General features: G+C 49.8%; 1 protein-coding gene across 1 annotated transcript; it reads left to right on the top strand.

Annotated features, from left to right (window-relative positions):
- Nucleotides 1–6,916: 6,916 nt before the first annotated feature.
- Nucleotides 6,917–14,548, top strand: LOC139373636 (AT hook, DNA binding motif, containing 1). Its single transcript, XM_071114365.1, has 4 exons — nucleotides 6,917–8,084; nucleotides 8,226–9,961; nucleotides 10,224–12,141; nucleotides 13,380–14,548. Exons 1-3 carry the CDS (start codon nucleotides 7,071–7,073, stop codon nucleotides 12,133–12,135), a joined length of 4,662 nt encoding a protein of 1,553 aa, XP_070970466.1. The 5' UTR covers nucleotides 6,917–7,070; the 3' UTR covers nucleotides 12,136–12,141; nucleotides 13,380–14,548.
- Nucleotides 14,549–14,686: the final 138 nt, after the last annotated feature.

Here is a 14,686-nt window from a genome sequence, read left to right as displayed (position 1 = left end):
TATGAAAAAAATCTGGGATCTTTTATTTCAGTTCATGAAACATGGGACCAACACTTTACATGTTGTGTTTATATTTTTGTTCAGTATACATTAGGATCCATTTCGCTTTTACTGTCGGACTCCATGTTCCCATGTTTTTCCGACAGTTTCATCAATATTGATCAATATTTACAGGTCCCTGAGATAAATGTTCACGCTGAGCCATAGACGTCTTCTTCCAAACTTAAATTATAGCTTTCTTTATTCAACCATTATCAACAGCAGTCCATCCAGTATTCCCCTCACTCTTCCTCCCTCCGTTGCTGGCGTCATCGTCTTCAAACTCGTAACCCACGTCCTTCCATCTCTTCATTGACCCAAAGCCTGGAAAAATAAGTCAGACAACTTATTTATTTATTTATTTTACCCCTCTGGTAGTTACAATCGCTGGAACTCCCGTACAGACTCGGGAGAGTCGAAGGTCGAGAGCCGTGCGCCCCCCAAAACACAACCCAGCCACACACTGCTTCTTGACACAATCCCGCTTAACTCGGAAGCCAGACGCACCAGAGGAAACACCATGCACCTGGCGACCATGTCAGCGTGCATTGCACCCGGCCCCCACAGGAGTCACTAGTGCACGATAGGACAAGAACATCCTTGCCGGCGAAACCCTCCCCTAACCCAGACGACGCTGAGCCAATTGTGCGCCACCCCATGGGTCTCCTGGTAGCGGCCGGCTGTGACAGAGACTGGACTCGAACCAGGATCTCTAGTGGCACAGCTAGCACTGCGATGTAGTGCCTTAGACCACTGCTCCATTCGGGAGGCCCAAGTCCGACACCTTGTTCCCTCGAATTCCCATCGCCATCTTCGAAAGCATGCTCTCCGTAGCTCTACAACAAAACTCTCTCCATCTTTGATCTTGTTAAGTGTGTTCAGGTGTTTTGGCCACGCCCACTAATTGGCCACACCTGATCTTAATGAGTGCTAGTTTCCTTTGAAATGGAGTCTGTTTGAATAGACTAAAAGGACAGCTTTGTATGAGTTAAGAAAACATGGCACGCTAACTCCATCCTGGTGCTATTGAATTCCATGGATAGAGAACAGAAGATCAATCAGCCTTTGCGGCTGCTATTGAATCTCAACAGCCTGCCAGGAATAGAGTGCACCCAGTCTTGATCATATGTGACTCGTTTCAGGAAACTAGGCGTATGTCGCAGGTCACTATTTCACAAGAGGGCCATTTGAACGTTAACTTTTATTTTTTATTTATTTAAAGTTGTACAATGTTTTTTGGCAGAAATTCCTTCAAGAACATGCAAACTTTCATGTGCCTTAATACTTGTATGCCATCTGTAAATATGAATACAATTATGAGCCTAGTTGGTTTAGCCACAGAAAAAGGAAGCAACCTTCCCACTAGCCATGATTGGCTGAGATAATGAGTGGGCTGGACATGTCGAGAGATGAGTTCAGATTGGTCTGCCATACAGCACGTTTCTATCTATTTGGTCAGTATGTGTAGGTGATCCTGTCTAACGCTGCTTTTTTAAATGTATTGCATAGTAGAACTGAATAAGTGTTGCCCTCCATGTCAGCGTGCATTGCACCCGGCCCGCCACAGGAGTCGCTAGTGCATGATAGGACAAGAACATCCTTGCCGGCGAAACCCTCCCCTAAACCCAGACGACGCTGGGCCAATTGTGCGCCACCCCATGGGTCTCCTGGTAGCGGCCGGCTGTGACAGAGCCTGGACTCTAACTATCTTCACTTTCTGAAGGAATCAGTGGAATTAGAGTATGATAGGTGAGGGGATGAAGAAAACACCTGTCTCTGGATTACATCTTCAAACTAAGGGCAACCATGGCATCCATGACAGGGAGAAGCATCCACCAATGATGTATACAGGTAAGATAGTCTAGCTAGCTACATTTTCAGATATTAAACGTTTCTAATTTTGACAGAAAGTTGTTTTCATTTCAAGTTAAAGTGTACTGTTAGCTAGCCAGCTAACAAGCTAGCCAGCTAACGTTAGCTAGTTAATGTTACGTGTATGATCTTATTATTTGTATCTCAGAGCCAATTGCTTTGCTAGATATAGCTTAATGTTAGCTAGATAACATTGAACCTGGTTGGTTAGCTACCTGCAGATTCATGCAGGGTTATAACATCATAAGTTGGGATTATGGTTCATTGTTTAGCTAGCTAGCTACATGCAAGTAACCATTTCAATAGAATGTCACTGCGAAAACTGTTGATCGACGTAGCTGGTAAATTCGCTCTGGCTATCTACTCTGAATTCAGGGCTTGAAAACTATTACGGATTACAAAGGGAAACCCAGACACAAGCTGCCCAGTGACGCGAGACTACCAGATGAGCTAAATTCCTTTTATGCTCACTTAGAGGCAGGCAACACTGAAGCATGCACGAGAGCACCAGCTGTTCTGGATGACTGTGTGATTACGCTCTCGGTAGCCGAGAACAAAACAGGTCAACATTCACAAAGCTGCTGGGCCAGACGGATTACCAGGACTTGTAATCAAAGCATGTGCGGACCAACTGTCGTCTTCACTGACATTTTCAACCTCTCCCTGACCGAGTCTGTAATAATACCCAAGGAAGTGAAGGTAACATGCATAAATGATTAACTCCCTGTGGCACTCACGTTGGTAGCCATGAAGTGCTTTGAAAGGCTGGTCATGGCTCATATCAACAGCATCCTCCCAGACACCCTAGACCAACTCCAATTCGCATACCATTGTCAACAGATCCATAGATGACGCAATCTCAATCGCACTGCACACTGCCCTTTTTCATCTGGACAAAAGAAACACCTATGTGAGAATGCTGTTCATTGACTACAGCTCAGCGTTCAACACCATAGTGCCCACAAAGCTCATCAATAAGCGAAGGACTCTGGAACTAAACACCTCCCTCTGCAACTGGATCCTGGACTTCCTGACGGGCCGCCCTCAGGTGGTAAGAGTAGGAACAATACTTCTGCCACGCTGATCCTTAACACTGGGGCCCCTCAGGGGTGTGTACTTAGTCCTTTCCTGTATTCCCTGTTCACCCACGACTGCGTGGCCAAACACGACTCCAACACCATCATTAAGTTTTCTGACGACACAACAGTGGTAGGCCTCATCTCCGACAACGATGAGACGGCCTATAGGGAGGAGCTCAGAGAACTGACAGTGTGATGCCATGACAACAACCTCTCCCTCAATGTGAGCAAGACAAGGAGCTGATCGTGGACTACAGGAAAAGGTGGGCCGAACAGGCCCCCATTAACATCGACAGGGCTGTAGTGGAGTGGGTCGAGAGTTTCAAGTTCCTTGGTGTCCACATCACCAGCGAACTATCATGATCCAAACATGCCAAGACAGTCGTGAAGAGGGCATTACAAAACCTTTTCCCCCTCAGGAGATTGACAATATTTGGCATGGGTCCCCAGATCCTCAAAGGGTTCTACAGCTGCACCATCGAGAGCATCCTGACCGGTTGCATCACCGCCTGGTATGGTAACTGCTCGGCATCTGACCATAAGGCGCTACAGAGGGTAGTGTGACCGGCCCAGTACATTACTGGGGCCAAGCTTCCTGCCATCCAGGACCTATACAATAGGCGGTGTCAGAGGAAAGCCCATTAAATTGTCAGAGAAAAATTGTCACCAAGTTATAAACTGTTTTCTCTGCTACTGCACTGCAAGCGGTACCGGAGCGCTAAGTCTATGACGAAAAGGCTTCTCAACAGCTTCTACCCCCAAGCCATAAGACTACTGAACAATTAATAAAATCGCCACCGGACAATTTACATTGACCCTCCCCCCAACATTTTTCAACACTGCTGCTACTCGCTGTGTATTATCTATGCATAGTCACTTCACTCCCACCTACATGTACAAACTAACCTGTACCCCTGCACACTGATTCGGTACCAGGGCCCTCTGTATATAGCCTCGTTATTGTTATTCTTATTGTGATACCTTTCATTATTACTTTTTATTTTAGTCTACTTGGTTAATATTTTCTTAACTCTTCACTAACTGCACTGTTGGTTAAGGGCTTGTAAGTAAGAATTTCACGGTAGAGTCTACACTTGTATTTTTCGGCGCATGTGACAAATAAAGTTTGATTTGATTTGACAAGTTTATACATTTTCAAAGCAGAATTACTTTCCCATTGTTCCTCAAATGCAGTGCATGATATACCATTTTGTAGCTCTGTGTCTCTGCTTTCATCCAATGTAAAAAACACAATTTCAAATTTTGCTACATAAGACCGAATCAAGGTGGTCGGTCAAATATACATAATGCCCTGACTGCTAATCTGCCTGCAAGGAGTTTGACCCATGAAACAGCCAAAAGGGCAGAATCCTGATTTATCAGCCTCTGAGGCTGCTACTGTATCTGATCAGCCTGTCAGGAATGGAGCTCACCCACTTTGTACTTTTAAATATTATCCATAAAACATGGTGTCCCTTACAATTATACACATACTGTACTGTATCAGTTAAGCAAGCTAGGTAACAAGATAGATTACAAGCTCACTAGCTAACAAAACTACCTAGCTAGCTTACCCAACCACAAGACTAGTCAAGTTAGTTGTGTTGTTGTTTGAATGCGATTGGCTGTGGTCTTGGGGGTGGCACACAGCCTGGGAGACAGGGCTGCCTGTCAGCCATCGTTCATGGCTTAAATGCCCCACAAGGGTTTAGATGCCCCAAGAGCTCTTAGCTCAAGGTGAGGGACATTTAGCTTGCTAACATTCTAACTTATCAACTGATAATGAGCTCCAAACACAAATGAAAGCATGATGTTAGCATGAAATGTACCATCCTTTAGTGTAGCAATCAATAAAAACGTATGCGCTGTCGTCTCAGCCATACTGTCAATCTGTCATCAATACGTCCACTCCTATTTGTAGTTTATCTTGTGATCTCGACAAAACAACTTTTGTTATGTCGTGATAATGAGATAAATAAGTTGTGATCTCGACATAACATGGGAATAATTGTTTCATTCATTCCTCTCTGGACTTCCGTACGCTGACGCTGTGCCACAATAAAAAAAGATGTGTTTGCATGATGAAGCAAATTCATTTAATGTGTCCTGTGCTTCGAGTTCAGAACAGTTAACCTAAGCTAGCAGTGTTATTAAAAGTCCTTCTGAAACGTGTTTTTTAAACGCTCTGTTTTACCGGTCAGGAAACGTATGGCTTCGTTCCCAGAACCAATGAGAAACCAAAAACAGACGTTCCCCAAAACTTCCAAGATACCAAATGTGCTAACTAGAAGGTTTGAAATAAAAATATGAAATAAATAGCCTTTTCACTCATATTTTCTTATCTTTTTTGCAAAACAAGTAGTGTGTACAGTCGTTCCAGTTGTTAGCTGCACCACTACATGGCAAAAAGTACCTTTGAAACATATAACTTATATTATATTATATATAATAACTACTAAGATTTTTATTTAGTTCAACCACCACCAAGCTACAAAAAATGTATTTTAATTACTAGTTGAACTACATGTAGTTCACTACTCCCCAACACTGCTGACAATGGAAATGATTGTGTGTGAATGTGGTTTTTAAGATACCATTCCACTCTCATTTGGCTTTTTATTTTTTTCACAAGGTCTTACTGTGTTTCTTTTGTATACATCCCTCCATCTCTCCCTCTCCACCAAACATAATCTGACTTCTATTCATCATTTCTCTGCCTCCCTCTGCTGGTTATTCACACATTTCTCTTTCCCTGTTTGGGACTGTAAAGTCACAATGTGTGTGTGTGTGTGTGTGTATGTGTGTGTAACCTTCTAGTCAAACATCACGGCTGTCCTGTTAATGGCTGTCCATCTCCCTCTTCCTCCTTTTCTCTCTCTCTGGCTCTCTCGCCCCCCCCCCCCCCCCCCCCCCCCCCCCCCCCCTCTTTGTGCTTTCTCTTTCTCTTTTCAGAAGTGATGGGCAGTCAAGAGCAGTAGCTGAGAAAGAGAGGAGAGTTTATAGTGTGTGCTAGAGACGGGTGGGTAGTATGTGTGCATGAACTGTACTGACATACTGGCGACCCAAAGAACCGCAGCAGACAGACAGCCGGCCTGGATAAACTCTACCAGAATGGTAAATGACAGCACTGGGATGTTATGATGTGTCAATGTTCTATCAATGTTACTTCTTGGTAACAGTAGAGGAACACTTCACCCAAAAATGAAACTATCATACATCAAAGTTACTGATCTGTTACATTAAAGTATTTGTGGTCCAAACTATAGGCTCTATTCAATCTGGATCGCTGAAGCCTTACAGATTGCTCGATAAAAATGTAAAAGGTAATTTTCGATTGAGCAGACATATGCCGCCTGTACTGTGAATGCAGTCTCCGCTAACATTGCCTTTAAATTTCAGTCTCGCTGTAAAGCTAAACGTCTGGGATACGGATTGATTGGAGCCCTAAATCTGTTTACAAAACGATCCCAATCCTATATGAATGAGAATGATTGACACCTAATCCCAACTTCTCCCTCCCTAACATTACGTTAATTATCTGTTAGAATCTACTGTTCGGAGTGTGTTGATCTTATGTATCTCGCTCTCCTCAGGTACCCAACCCTTCAGGATATAGGTCTGTGACTTCAGAGGAACACACATAAACACAGACAAACAGAGAGAGGGAGAGAGCTCCCTAACCTCTCCGAAGAGGATCACTGGGGCCCAACACTGACACACTCACTTTGACATTATCATTGCTGTCGCCCTGGGTGGATGAGCCGCCTGTCTGGACGCCTGCGGTCCGGGGGAGGGGGGAGGGTGGGGTGCGACGGCAGGGCCGTAGTGGAGGAGCAGGGGTATGAGGGGTTTGAGGGGGAAAGGGCTGTAGGGGTACAGGAGGAGGTCACAGTGGAACCCAGCGCTGAGGCTGGAGCTCAGGAGACCCTTGAACTTTTACCCTCCCCCTCACCCCCCTCCCTGTCTAACGGTCTTCACCTGCACAGGAGGCCTGTCCTTGGAACACGCAGACGGAGGCAGACAGAGACACACACACTCAACGACGCTCCAACACACACACCTGGACAGACCTTCATAGGCATGCAGACACACAAGGACATCCAAATGCAGACACCCGCAGAGACGTGCATGGACGCTCACACACACACAAGTGCTCACAGACAAATGGATGCTCACACACACTTGGACTCTGCCGGTCCAGAGCAGCCCAGAACTGATTCATCACCAGAGACGCACACCAGATCACCTCAGCGACAGGTCCTCCTGCCTCTCAATCATTCAGCCTGCACCAATCAGCAAGCTGCTTTCTCTCCCTGCAGCCCCGCTCCTTCACACTCTGCAAACAGAGACATGCCCCCAGCCATCAGCCCTGCCCCTAATATTAGTTCAATACCTCTAGATCTCTCTAAACCCTCAAGAGCTACTGGTCCAAATCCTCCAGGCCTTTCTCCTATCGGTCCAGCCTGTCCAGACCTTTCTACTATTGGTCCAGCCCCTGTAGACCCCTCCCCTGTACCTGTCGAAGGTGAGAGAAAGTATGCACTTCGTAGCTCCGGTCGACCTCGCTTCCCCTGCCAGCTACGCAAGTCTTCCCGCATCCGCCGATGCACTGAGGATGGAGAGAGGAGGGGAGGGAGGGAGAGCGAGAGGGAGGAGGAAGAGGAAGAGGAGAAAGAGAGGGTGAGTGTACATGTGAAGGTAGAGCGCCCCACAGTGGAGGAGTGTCTATCTGCAGCCTTCAAGCCTGCAGCCTCCAAGCCTGCAGCCTCACCTGCACCAGTACCTGTAGCACCACTCCCCTCAACACACCCCTCATCACGCCCCTCCTCTCACTCCGCCCCCCGGCCATCGCCCAAACCCCAACATAGAACTTCAACCAAACCCAAATCTTCAACCAATGCCAAACCAAAATCCCAACCCAGACCATCGATGAAAGCCTCGCCCAAACCTTTGCCCAGATCAGCAACCAATCCCAGACCAGCAACCAATCCCTCGCCTCGTCCATTGACCAATACAGCGCCCCGTCCGGCAGTGAAGAAGGAGGAGCCTGGTGAACTAGATCCCCTCACCAAACGGAAACGCCGGTTTGTTGGTGTAAGTTCAAGTTCTATGATATTATTAATCACATAGCAGTCAAAAGAAACCAAAACCCATCTTGTCATGTTGATTTGACATCACTTGACAACTAGATTTCACCCGGGAAATAATATTTGTTTGTTTGTGTTTGTTCCCCAGGTGAGGCGTATCGTGGTGAAGGTAGCTCGTATCCCAGTCAACCTCAGCCGACGCCAGAAGAGCTACAAGATTTCCTCCATGGAGACAGTTGAGAAGGGCGGGGCAGGTGGTGATGGCAGGTTGGAGGGAGCCGAGGGGGGGACAGCGGTAGTTCGAGAGCCGACTGCGCTCCTCCGTATGAAGAACAACGGGAAGAGTGTGATGGTCATGTTCCCGCCTGGAGAACTTCCTGTGATCCTGAAACGTCGCCGTGGCCGACCTCCCAAACAGGTTGTACCTGGAACGCCGGATAAAACCACCGGTGGGAATGGCGAGCCCAAGAAACCTCGTCGGCGCCGGAGGGCCAAGCTCCCGTCTCCGCAACCGTCATACGTGAACGACACCAACGACGTGAAGACGGAGTACGGAGACGTTCTGTCCAAACTGGCATTCCTCAACCGCCAACCGCCGGCCACTGGCCGCTGCTCCCCACCACGCTGCTGGACACCCAGCGAACCGGACAGCTTTCACGCGCCGTCCGACAACCCTGGGATCTCCGCCCTGCTCCACCGACTCACAGGGTTCAGACGCAGGGGAGGCAGGGGGGGAGGTGTTGGAGGCAGGGGAGGAGGAGCAGGGGGAGGAGCAGGAGGAGCCGGCGGAGAGGGCTTCAAGAGCTCCTTCAGTGACTTCTTTGAGACGATCGGGAAGAAAAGGAAAGTGGCTCTGTCAGAACCAGGGTTACTCAAGAAACGTGGGAAGGGTGGGGGAGGCAGAGGAGGAGGGGCTGCAGGGGGGGATATGGGGGTTGGGGGTGAGGGGGGGAAGCCGGTTAAGAAACGACGCTCGCGCAAGAACGGGGTTCTAAAGGGGGAGGCAGGGGGGCAGCTGGAACAAGACTGGTTTAATGGGGGAGGTGTCTGGGGGGAGGAGGGGGGAGGCATGAGGGAGAGAGGGCCAGGAGGGTACCAGGTCTGTGGCTCCCCGAGGGGGGGCTTCCTGTCCTGTGAGGGGGGGAGAGGGAGTGCGTACGGCAGCCCTGGCGGAAGCAGAGGCGGTGGAGGTGGAGAGGAGGCGCAGGGTTTGTTCGCCGGATATTTCCGCTCCCTGCTGGACTCTGACAACTCCTCAGACCTCCTGGACATCTCCTCCCCTCACCCTGACCCCAGGAAACCTCCTCCCACCCTGAGCTACGACTCTTCCAGCCCTGCCCGCGGACCAGGCCCTCGCTGGTCCCCAGCCTGCCCCAAACGCAGCCCCAAAGGAGAGCCAAGGGAGAACCCAACCCTACATCATCCCTCTTCCTCCTCCTCTTCCAGACCTCCTTACAGTTATAACCTGTCCCAGAACTCCCCCACCTCCTCCTCGTTCCCCAAGTCCAACCCTCCCTCCCTCCCTCCGTCCCGCTCCCCCAGCTCCCCCCATCCCTCCTCCTCCTCCTACGGTCACTACACGCCTGGCTATTCCTCCTCCACTCCTGCAGGGGGCAGCGCAGTGCCACAAAGACCCGCAGACTGCAGCTTCGCAGCCTATGGGGCAGCCGGGCTGAGTAAGGCCTCCACGGCCACCCTCGTGGGCCAAGGTCAGATGGGATATTCCAGTTTTTCCAAGCGGGGCTATGGGGGCTACCTTGGGCAGGTTGGACCATCTTCTCCAGGAAGAGGGGGGTATATGGCCATGGCCAAGAACAGCCCTTTCCCCTCCCCATCTTCCCCAGAAGGATACAGACACTACCCCTCCAACCAGTGTAACTACAGGTAAGTAGCTTCAGGTAGGTCTAAATTACCTGGAACCACAAAATGTGGATTAGAGAACTCTACTACAATCCTACCCTAACCTCTTATAAGTGTGTATTGTGTTTGAGATACATTACGCTACATTGCAGTTGGACTGCTCAGAACCCTGATCTACAAAATCACCTTGGGTTCCAAATAAGTACTTATGTCATCAAGGTTAGAGTTTCTGTGGTTTGCCATGCTGAAACTGATCCTCTGCTGTGTGTGTGTGTGTGTGTTTCAGGCCGGGCTATGGTGGCTACCCAGGAGGCTGCAGTGACCCAGGCCCCAGCGAGCCCAAAGACATCCTGGACATCTCCAACTACACCCCCCAGAAGGCCAAGCGACAACCCTTCCTCGAGAGTCTATCAGAGTCCTCCTCTGACTCCTCCCACCTAGGGGTCACCGGGTCAGGAGGTGGGGTCAGTGGCGGAGGCTCGGGGTCAGGCTCCGGAGGTGGGGCTTATAGGCAGGGTGGAGGGAGGGAGTCTCTTCTTATTGGTGGAGAGGGAGGTCAAGGACAGTCCAGCCTATCAAGTTTGGAGAAGCTGATGATGGACTGGCATGAGAGTGCCTCAGGCCCCTCCTACAACTGGAGCCAGAATGTTCTCTTCCAGGGGCAGGGGAAGCCCAGCCGGGGGCGCAGGAAACGGAATGCTGCCGAGCCCCAAACGGAGAAGGAGGGGGGTGGCGGACCAGGAGCAGGACCAGGGACCACCCCAGACTCTCCCAACAGCCCCCCAAGCCAGACCCAGCCCTCCACCCCAACCCAGGGTTCTGGTGGAAAACGCAGTGGAATGGGGGGACGGCAGGCCAGGGGGGTAAGAGGAGGCAGAGGAGGGGGGCTGTCCCCGTCCCCTGGAGAGCGCCCCCCAGGGGGGAAGAAGGGTAAGGCTACTGGGGGTGGGGTTGGAGGTGGAGGGAGTGCTGCTCAGGGGGGGTTGTTCCAGGAAGGCCTTGACTACTACAGTGGAGACAGCAGCAGCCTCTCCCCCCTCCCTAACCCCACCTCACATCTCGGCTACCCCACCGAGCCCTGTGAGTACCCCTCCCCGTGCCCTTACTCCGCCCATCCCTCCACCCCGTCCTCAGAGGAGCACTACCCAGCCCTCTTCCCTGGCGAGGCTTCATCCTCCTCTCTCTCCCCTGGAATGACTTCCACATCCTCCTCCTATCCTCCCAAACTATCCCCCGCTCCCCAGCCCTACCACCCCCCTCTCACCCCTGCTCCTCCCCCCGCCTCCTTCTCCCCCTCTTGCTCACCATCGCCACGGTTACTGCCACACTGTGGAACAGCGCTGAGTCCCCCCCATCGTAACCTGGCAACCGTTTCCAAGGACCACTTCCCCTCCCAGTACGATTCTCCCAGTTACTGTAGCTCCCCCTATTGGTACGGAGGGGCATCGCTCAGCAGCCCCCACGCTAACACACACACCGCTACACACACACATGCTAATGCACACGGCAACACACATGTACACGCTAATGTTAACCCTCACGCTAGCCCTAACAATCACCCTAACACTCACACTACCGCACACATCAACACACACACACACCCTAACAGCAACCCTCATGCAAACATGAGTCCACACGCACCTCAGACAAGCTTGAGCCCACACACACACCCTAACCCCAACACCAACCCGCACACACACACCAACCCCCACATCAATACACACCCGCACATCAACACACACCTTCATTCAAACCAGAACCAACATCCTCATCCACATCCACACCCCCACCCGAACACTTACCCCAACCCCCATCCCAACACCACACAACACTCCCACCCTAACCTCTCCCCACACACTCACCCCCACCCTAACCTCTCCCCCCACTCCCACACTCACCCCCTGCTTTATGAGGAGCGCCCACCTCACAGCACCATGACCACGCAACCTCACAAACGGGACCTGCCTCCCCACCTCAACTCAGGGCTGCGACCAGCCCCCCTGCAGCTCTCCCCGTACCCCTCCCCCCACCACAAGCCTCCCCTGGTGTCCTCGCCACATTCTGAGGACATGGGTTACCCCCCGTACCCCGGGATGCACCCCCGCTACCACCCACAGCCCCCGCCTCGAGGAGGAGGGGTGCTCTGTCAGCTACTAGACCCCCCCAGCGATGACAGCTTCAGTGTCACCAGCTTATAGCTGCAGGTAATACACAAGAGGATCTACTCTCTCTCTACTGAAGGGTTAGACATAAGATAACCTACTCCCTCTCTCTACTAAAGAGTTAGACACAAGAGGACCCACTTTCTCTCTCTCTACTAAAGGGTTAGACACAAGAGGACCTACTCCCTCTCTCTACTAAAGGGTTAGACACAAGAGAACCTACTCTCTCTCTACTAAAGGGTTAGACACAAGAGGACCTACTCCCTCTCTCTACTAAAGGGTTAGACATAAGAGGATCTACTCTTTCTCTACTAAAGGGTTAGACACAAGAGGACACACTCTCTCTCTTCTAAAGGGTTAGACACAAGAGGACCCACTTTCTCTCTCTCTACTAAAGGGTTAGACACAAGAGGACCTACTCTCTCTCTATACTAAAGGGTTAGACACAAGAGAACCTACTCCCTCTCTCTACTAAAGAGTTAGACACAAGAGGACCCACTTTCTCTCTCTCTACTAAAGGGTTAGACACAAGAGGACCTACTCCCTCTCTCTACTAAAGGGTTAGACACAAGAGGACCCACTTTCTCTCTCTACTAAAGGGTTAGACACAAGAAGACCTACTCTGTCTCTCTACTAAAGGGTTAGACACAAGAGGACCTACTCTCTCTCTATACTAAAGGGTTAGACACAAGAGAACCTACTCCCTCTCTCTACTAAAGGGTTAGACACAAGAGGACCCCCTCTCTCTCTCTCTACTAAAGGGTTAGACACAAGAGGACCTACTCCCTCTCTCTACTAAAGGGTTAGACACAAGAGAACCTACTCTCTTTCTACTAAAGGGTTAGACACAAGAGGACCTACTCCCTCTCTCTAGTAAAGGGTTAGACATAAGAGGATCTACTCTTTCTCTACTAAAGGGTTAGACACAAGAGGACACACTCTCTCTCTCTACTAAAGGGTTAGACACAAGAGGATCTACTCTTTCTCTACTAAAGGGTTAGACACAAGAGGACCCACTCTCTCTCTCTACTAAAGGGTTAGACACAAGAGGATCTACTCCCTCTCTCTACTAAAGGGTTAGACACAAGAGGACCCACTCTCTCTCTCTACTAAAGGGTTAGACACAAGAGAACCTACTCTCTCTCTACTAAAGGGTTAGACACAACACCTAAAGACATTTATTAACATCGGTTTCATCCATTTAGCTATGTAAAGGTTTTACTGTCTTAACAATCACATCATAATTACGGTTTCTCTCTCCCTCTCTCGTTCTCTTTCAGGCGCATTAAATCTCAACTTTTTTCAGATTTGTAAACTTTTTTTAAGGAGACTTTCAGAGACAAGATGATGGATCAGAATTTATCTCCTAACTCTGGACAGTAGATCTTCAGTTCTCCAGCTATGACAATCAAAAGCCAACTGCAACACACACACAAAGGCGCACACAGACACAGCTGGAAAGAGGGTGTGGCCTAGAGGAGCTGTGGGAGGAGTGACAGACGCTGAGGAACAGAGAGGCGGGACCTAATGGAAAAATTCTGCCCCCAACGCTAAACACACTAATCCCCTATCCCCGAAACCATACACCCTTCGCTCTGTGTGTGCTCTATGAGAGAAGTGGACTACAGCATCAGCTCTTGAATTACCAGCATCTGTACATAGACTCCAACTCCAACCACAGACCCATAACCTCACCACAACATTGAAACAGTTAAGACAACGTTACTAATGTTCCATCAGTGTTTTCTAACGTTCAGGCTTTTAGCCAGGACCACAGACCCACAACCACACCCAGGGGCGGACTGGCAATCTGGCATTTTTGGGCAAATTCCAGATGGGCTGGTCCATTTTAAGCTCAGTGGGCCTATCTAACCTTTTTCACACAAAAATATCACTATTTGGCTAATAATGGGTGCCTCGAGGGAAAAAAGGGGCCAGTGTGTGGGCCTTGAGGAAAGAAATGGGCCTATGTGTTAGAAATGCCAGGGCCAATTTCTGGTCCAAGTCCGTCCCTGACCACAGCGTGCTACAATAGCTCTACACAACGTTCCATCATCGTTTCTCTATTGTTCTGCCATGGTCTCTGCTCTGATGGAAGGACTCCAGCATGGAGACTCTACATCCTGTGTTTCACTGTTTTTACTAGGAGGGAAAGAGACCCGACACACACTCTGACCCCAAAGAGACTGACGTGTGTTTATTTGTGTGTGTGTAACCACGCGGATGGACTTCTGTATGTATGTATGTGTGTGTTTGGGGTCTAAAGGGGTAGAGCTCTACATCTGAAATGGTGGATGGATGAACAGGGCTTCTCTTCCTTCTTTTACTCTCTCCTTTTTTCCGTGGTCTTGTGTTGTTTGGTGGTTTTTGTGATGAACAGTTGTATATGTCTGTTAATGTCATGATATATCTACAGTGCCAATATTTAAATACACTCTGATCTGGCCATTGGTAAACTGCCTGGACTCCTAATGCTTTATAGGGTGGGGGGAGGGATGTGTGTGTGTGTGTGAGCCCCTTGGTATTCAGCGTTGCTCATGCAGTGCAGGGAGCGAGTTTAGACAGGGACACGGCTGGGAGGGAAGGA

The sequence above is a fragment of the Oncorhynchus clarkii genome, chromosome 18 (genome assembly GCF_045791955.1).
Source record: "Oncorhynchus clarkii lewisi isolate Uvic-CL-2024 chromosome 18, UVic_Ocla_1.0, whole genome shotgun sequence".
In the NCBI taxonomy this organism is placed as follows: Eukaryota; Metazoa; Chordata; class Actinopteri; order Salmoniformes; family Salmonidae; genus Oncorhynchus; species Oncorhynchus clarkii.
This window is presented reverse-complemented; position numbering and strand designations above follow the sequence as displayed.

Bases quoted from the DNA above. Each gene is read 5' to 3' on its own strand.
- LOC139373636 (XM_071114365.1), top strand. From the start codon at position 7,071: ATGCAGACACACAAGGACATCCAAATGCAGACACCCGCAGAGACGTGC. The intron at 8,085-8,225 runs GTAAGTTCAAGT...TTTGTTCCCCAG, and splicing joins GGAAACGCCGGTTTGTTGGT to GTGAGGCGTATCGTGGTGAA. The intron at 9,962-10,223 runs GTAAGTAGCTTC...TGTGTGTTTCAG, and splicing joins TCCAACCAGTGTAACTACAG to GCCGGGCTATGGTGGCTACC.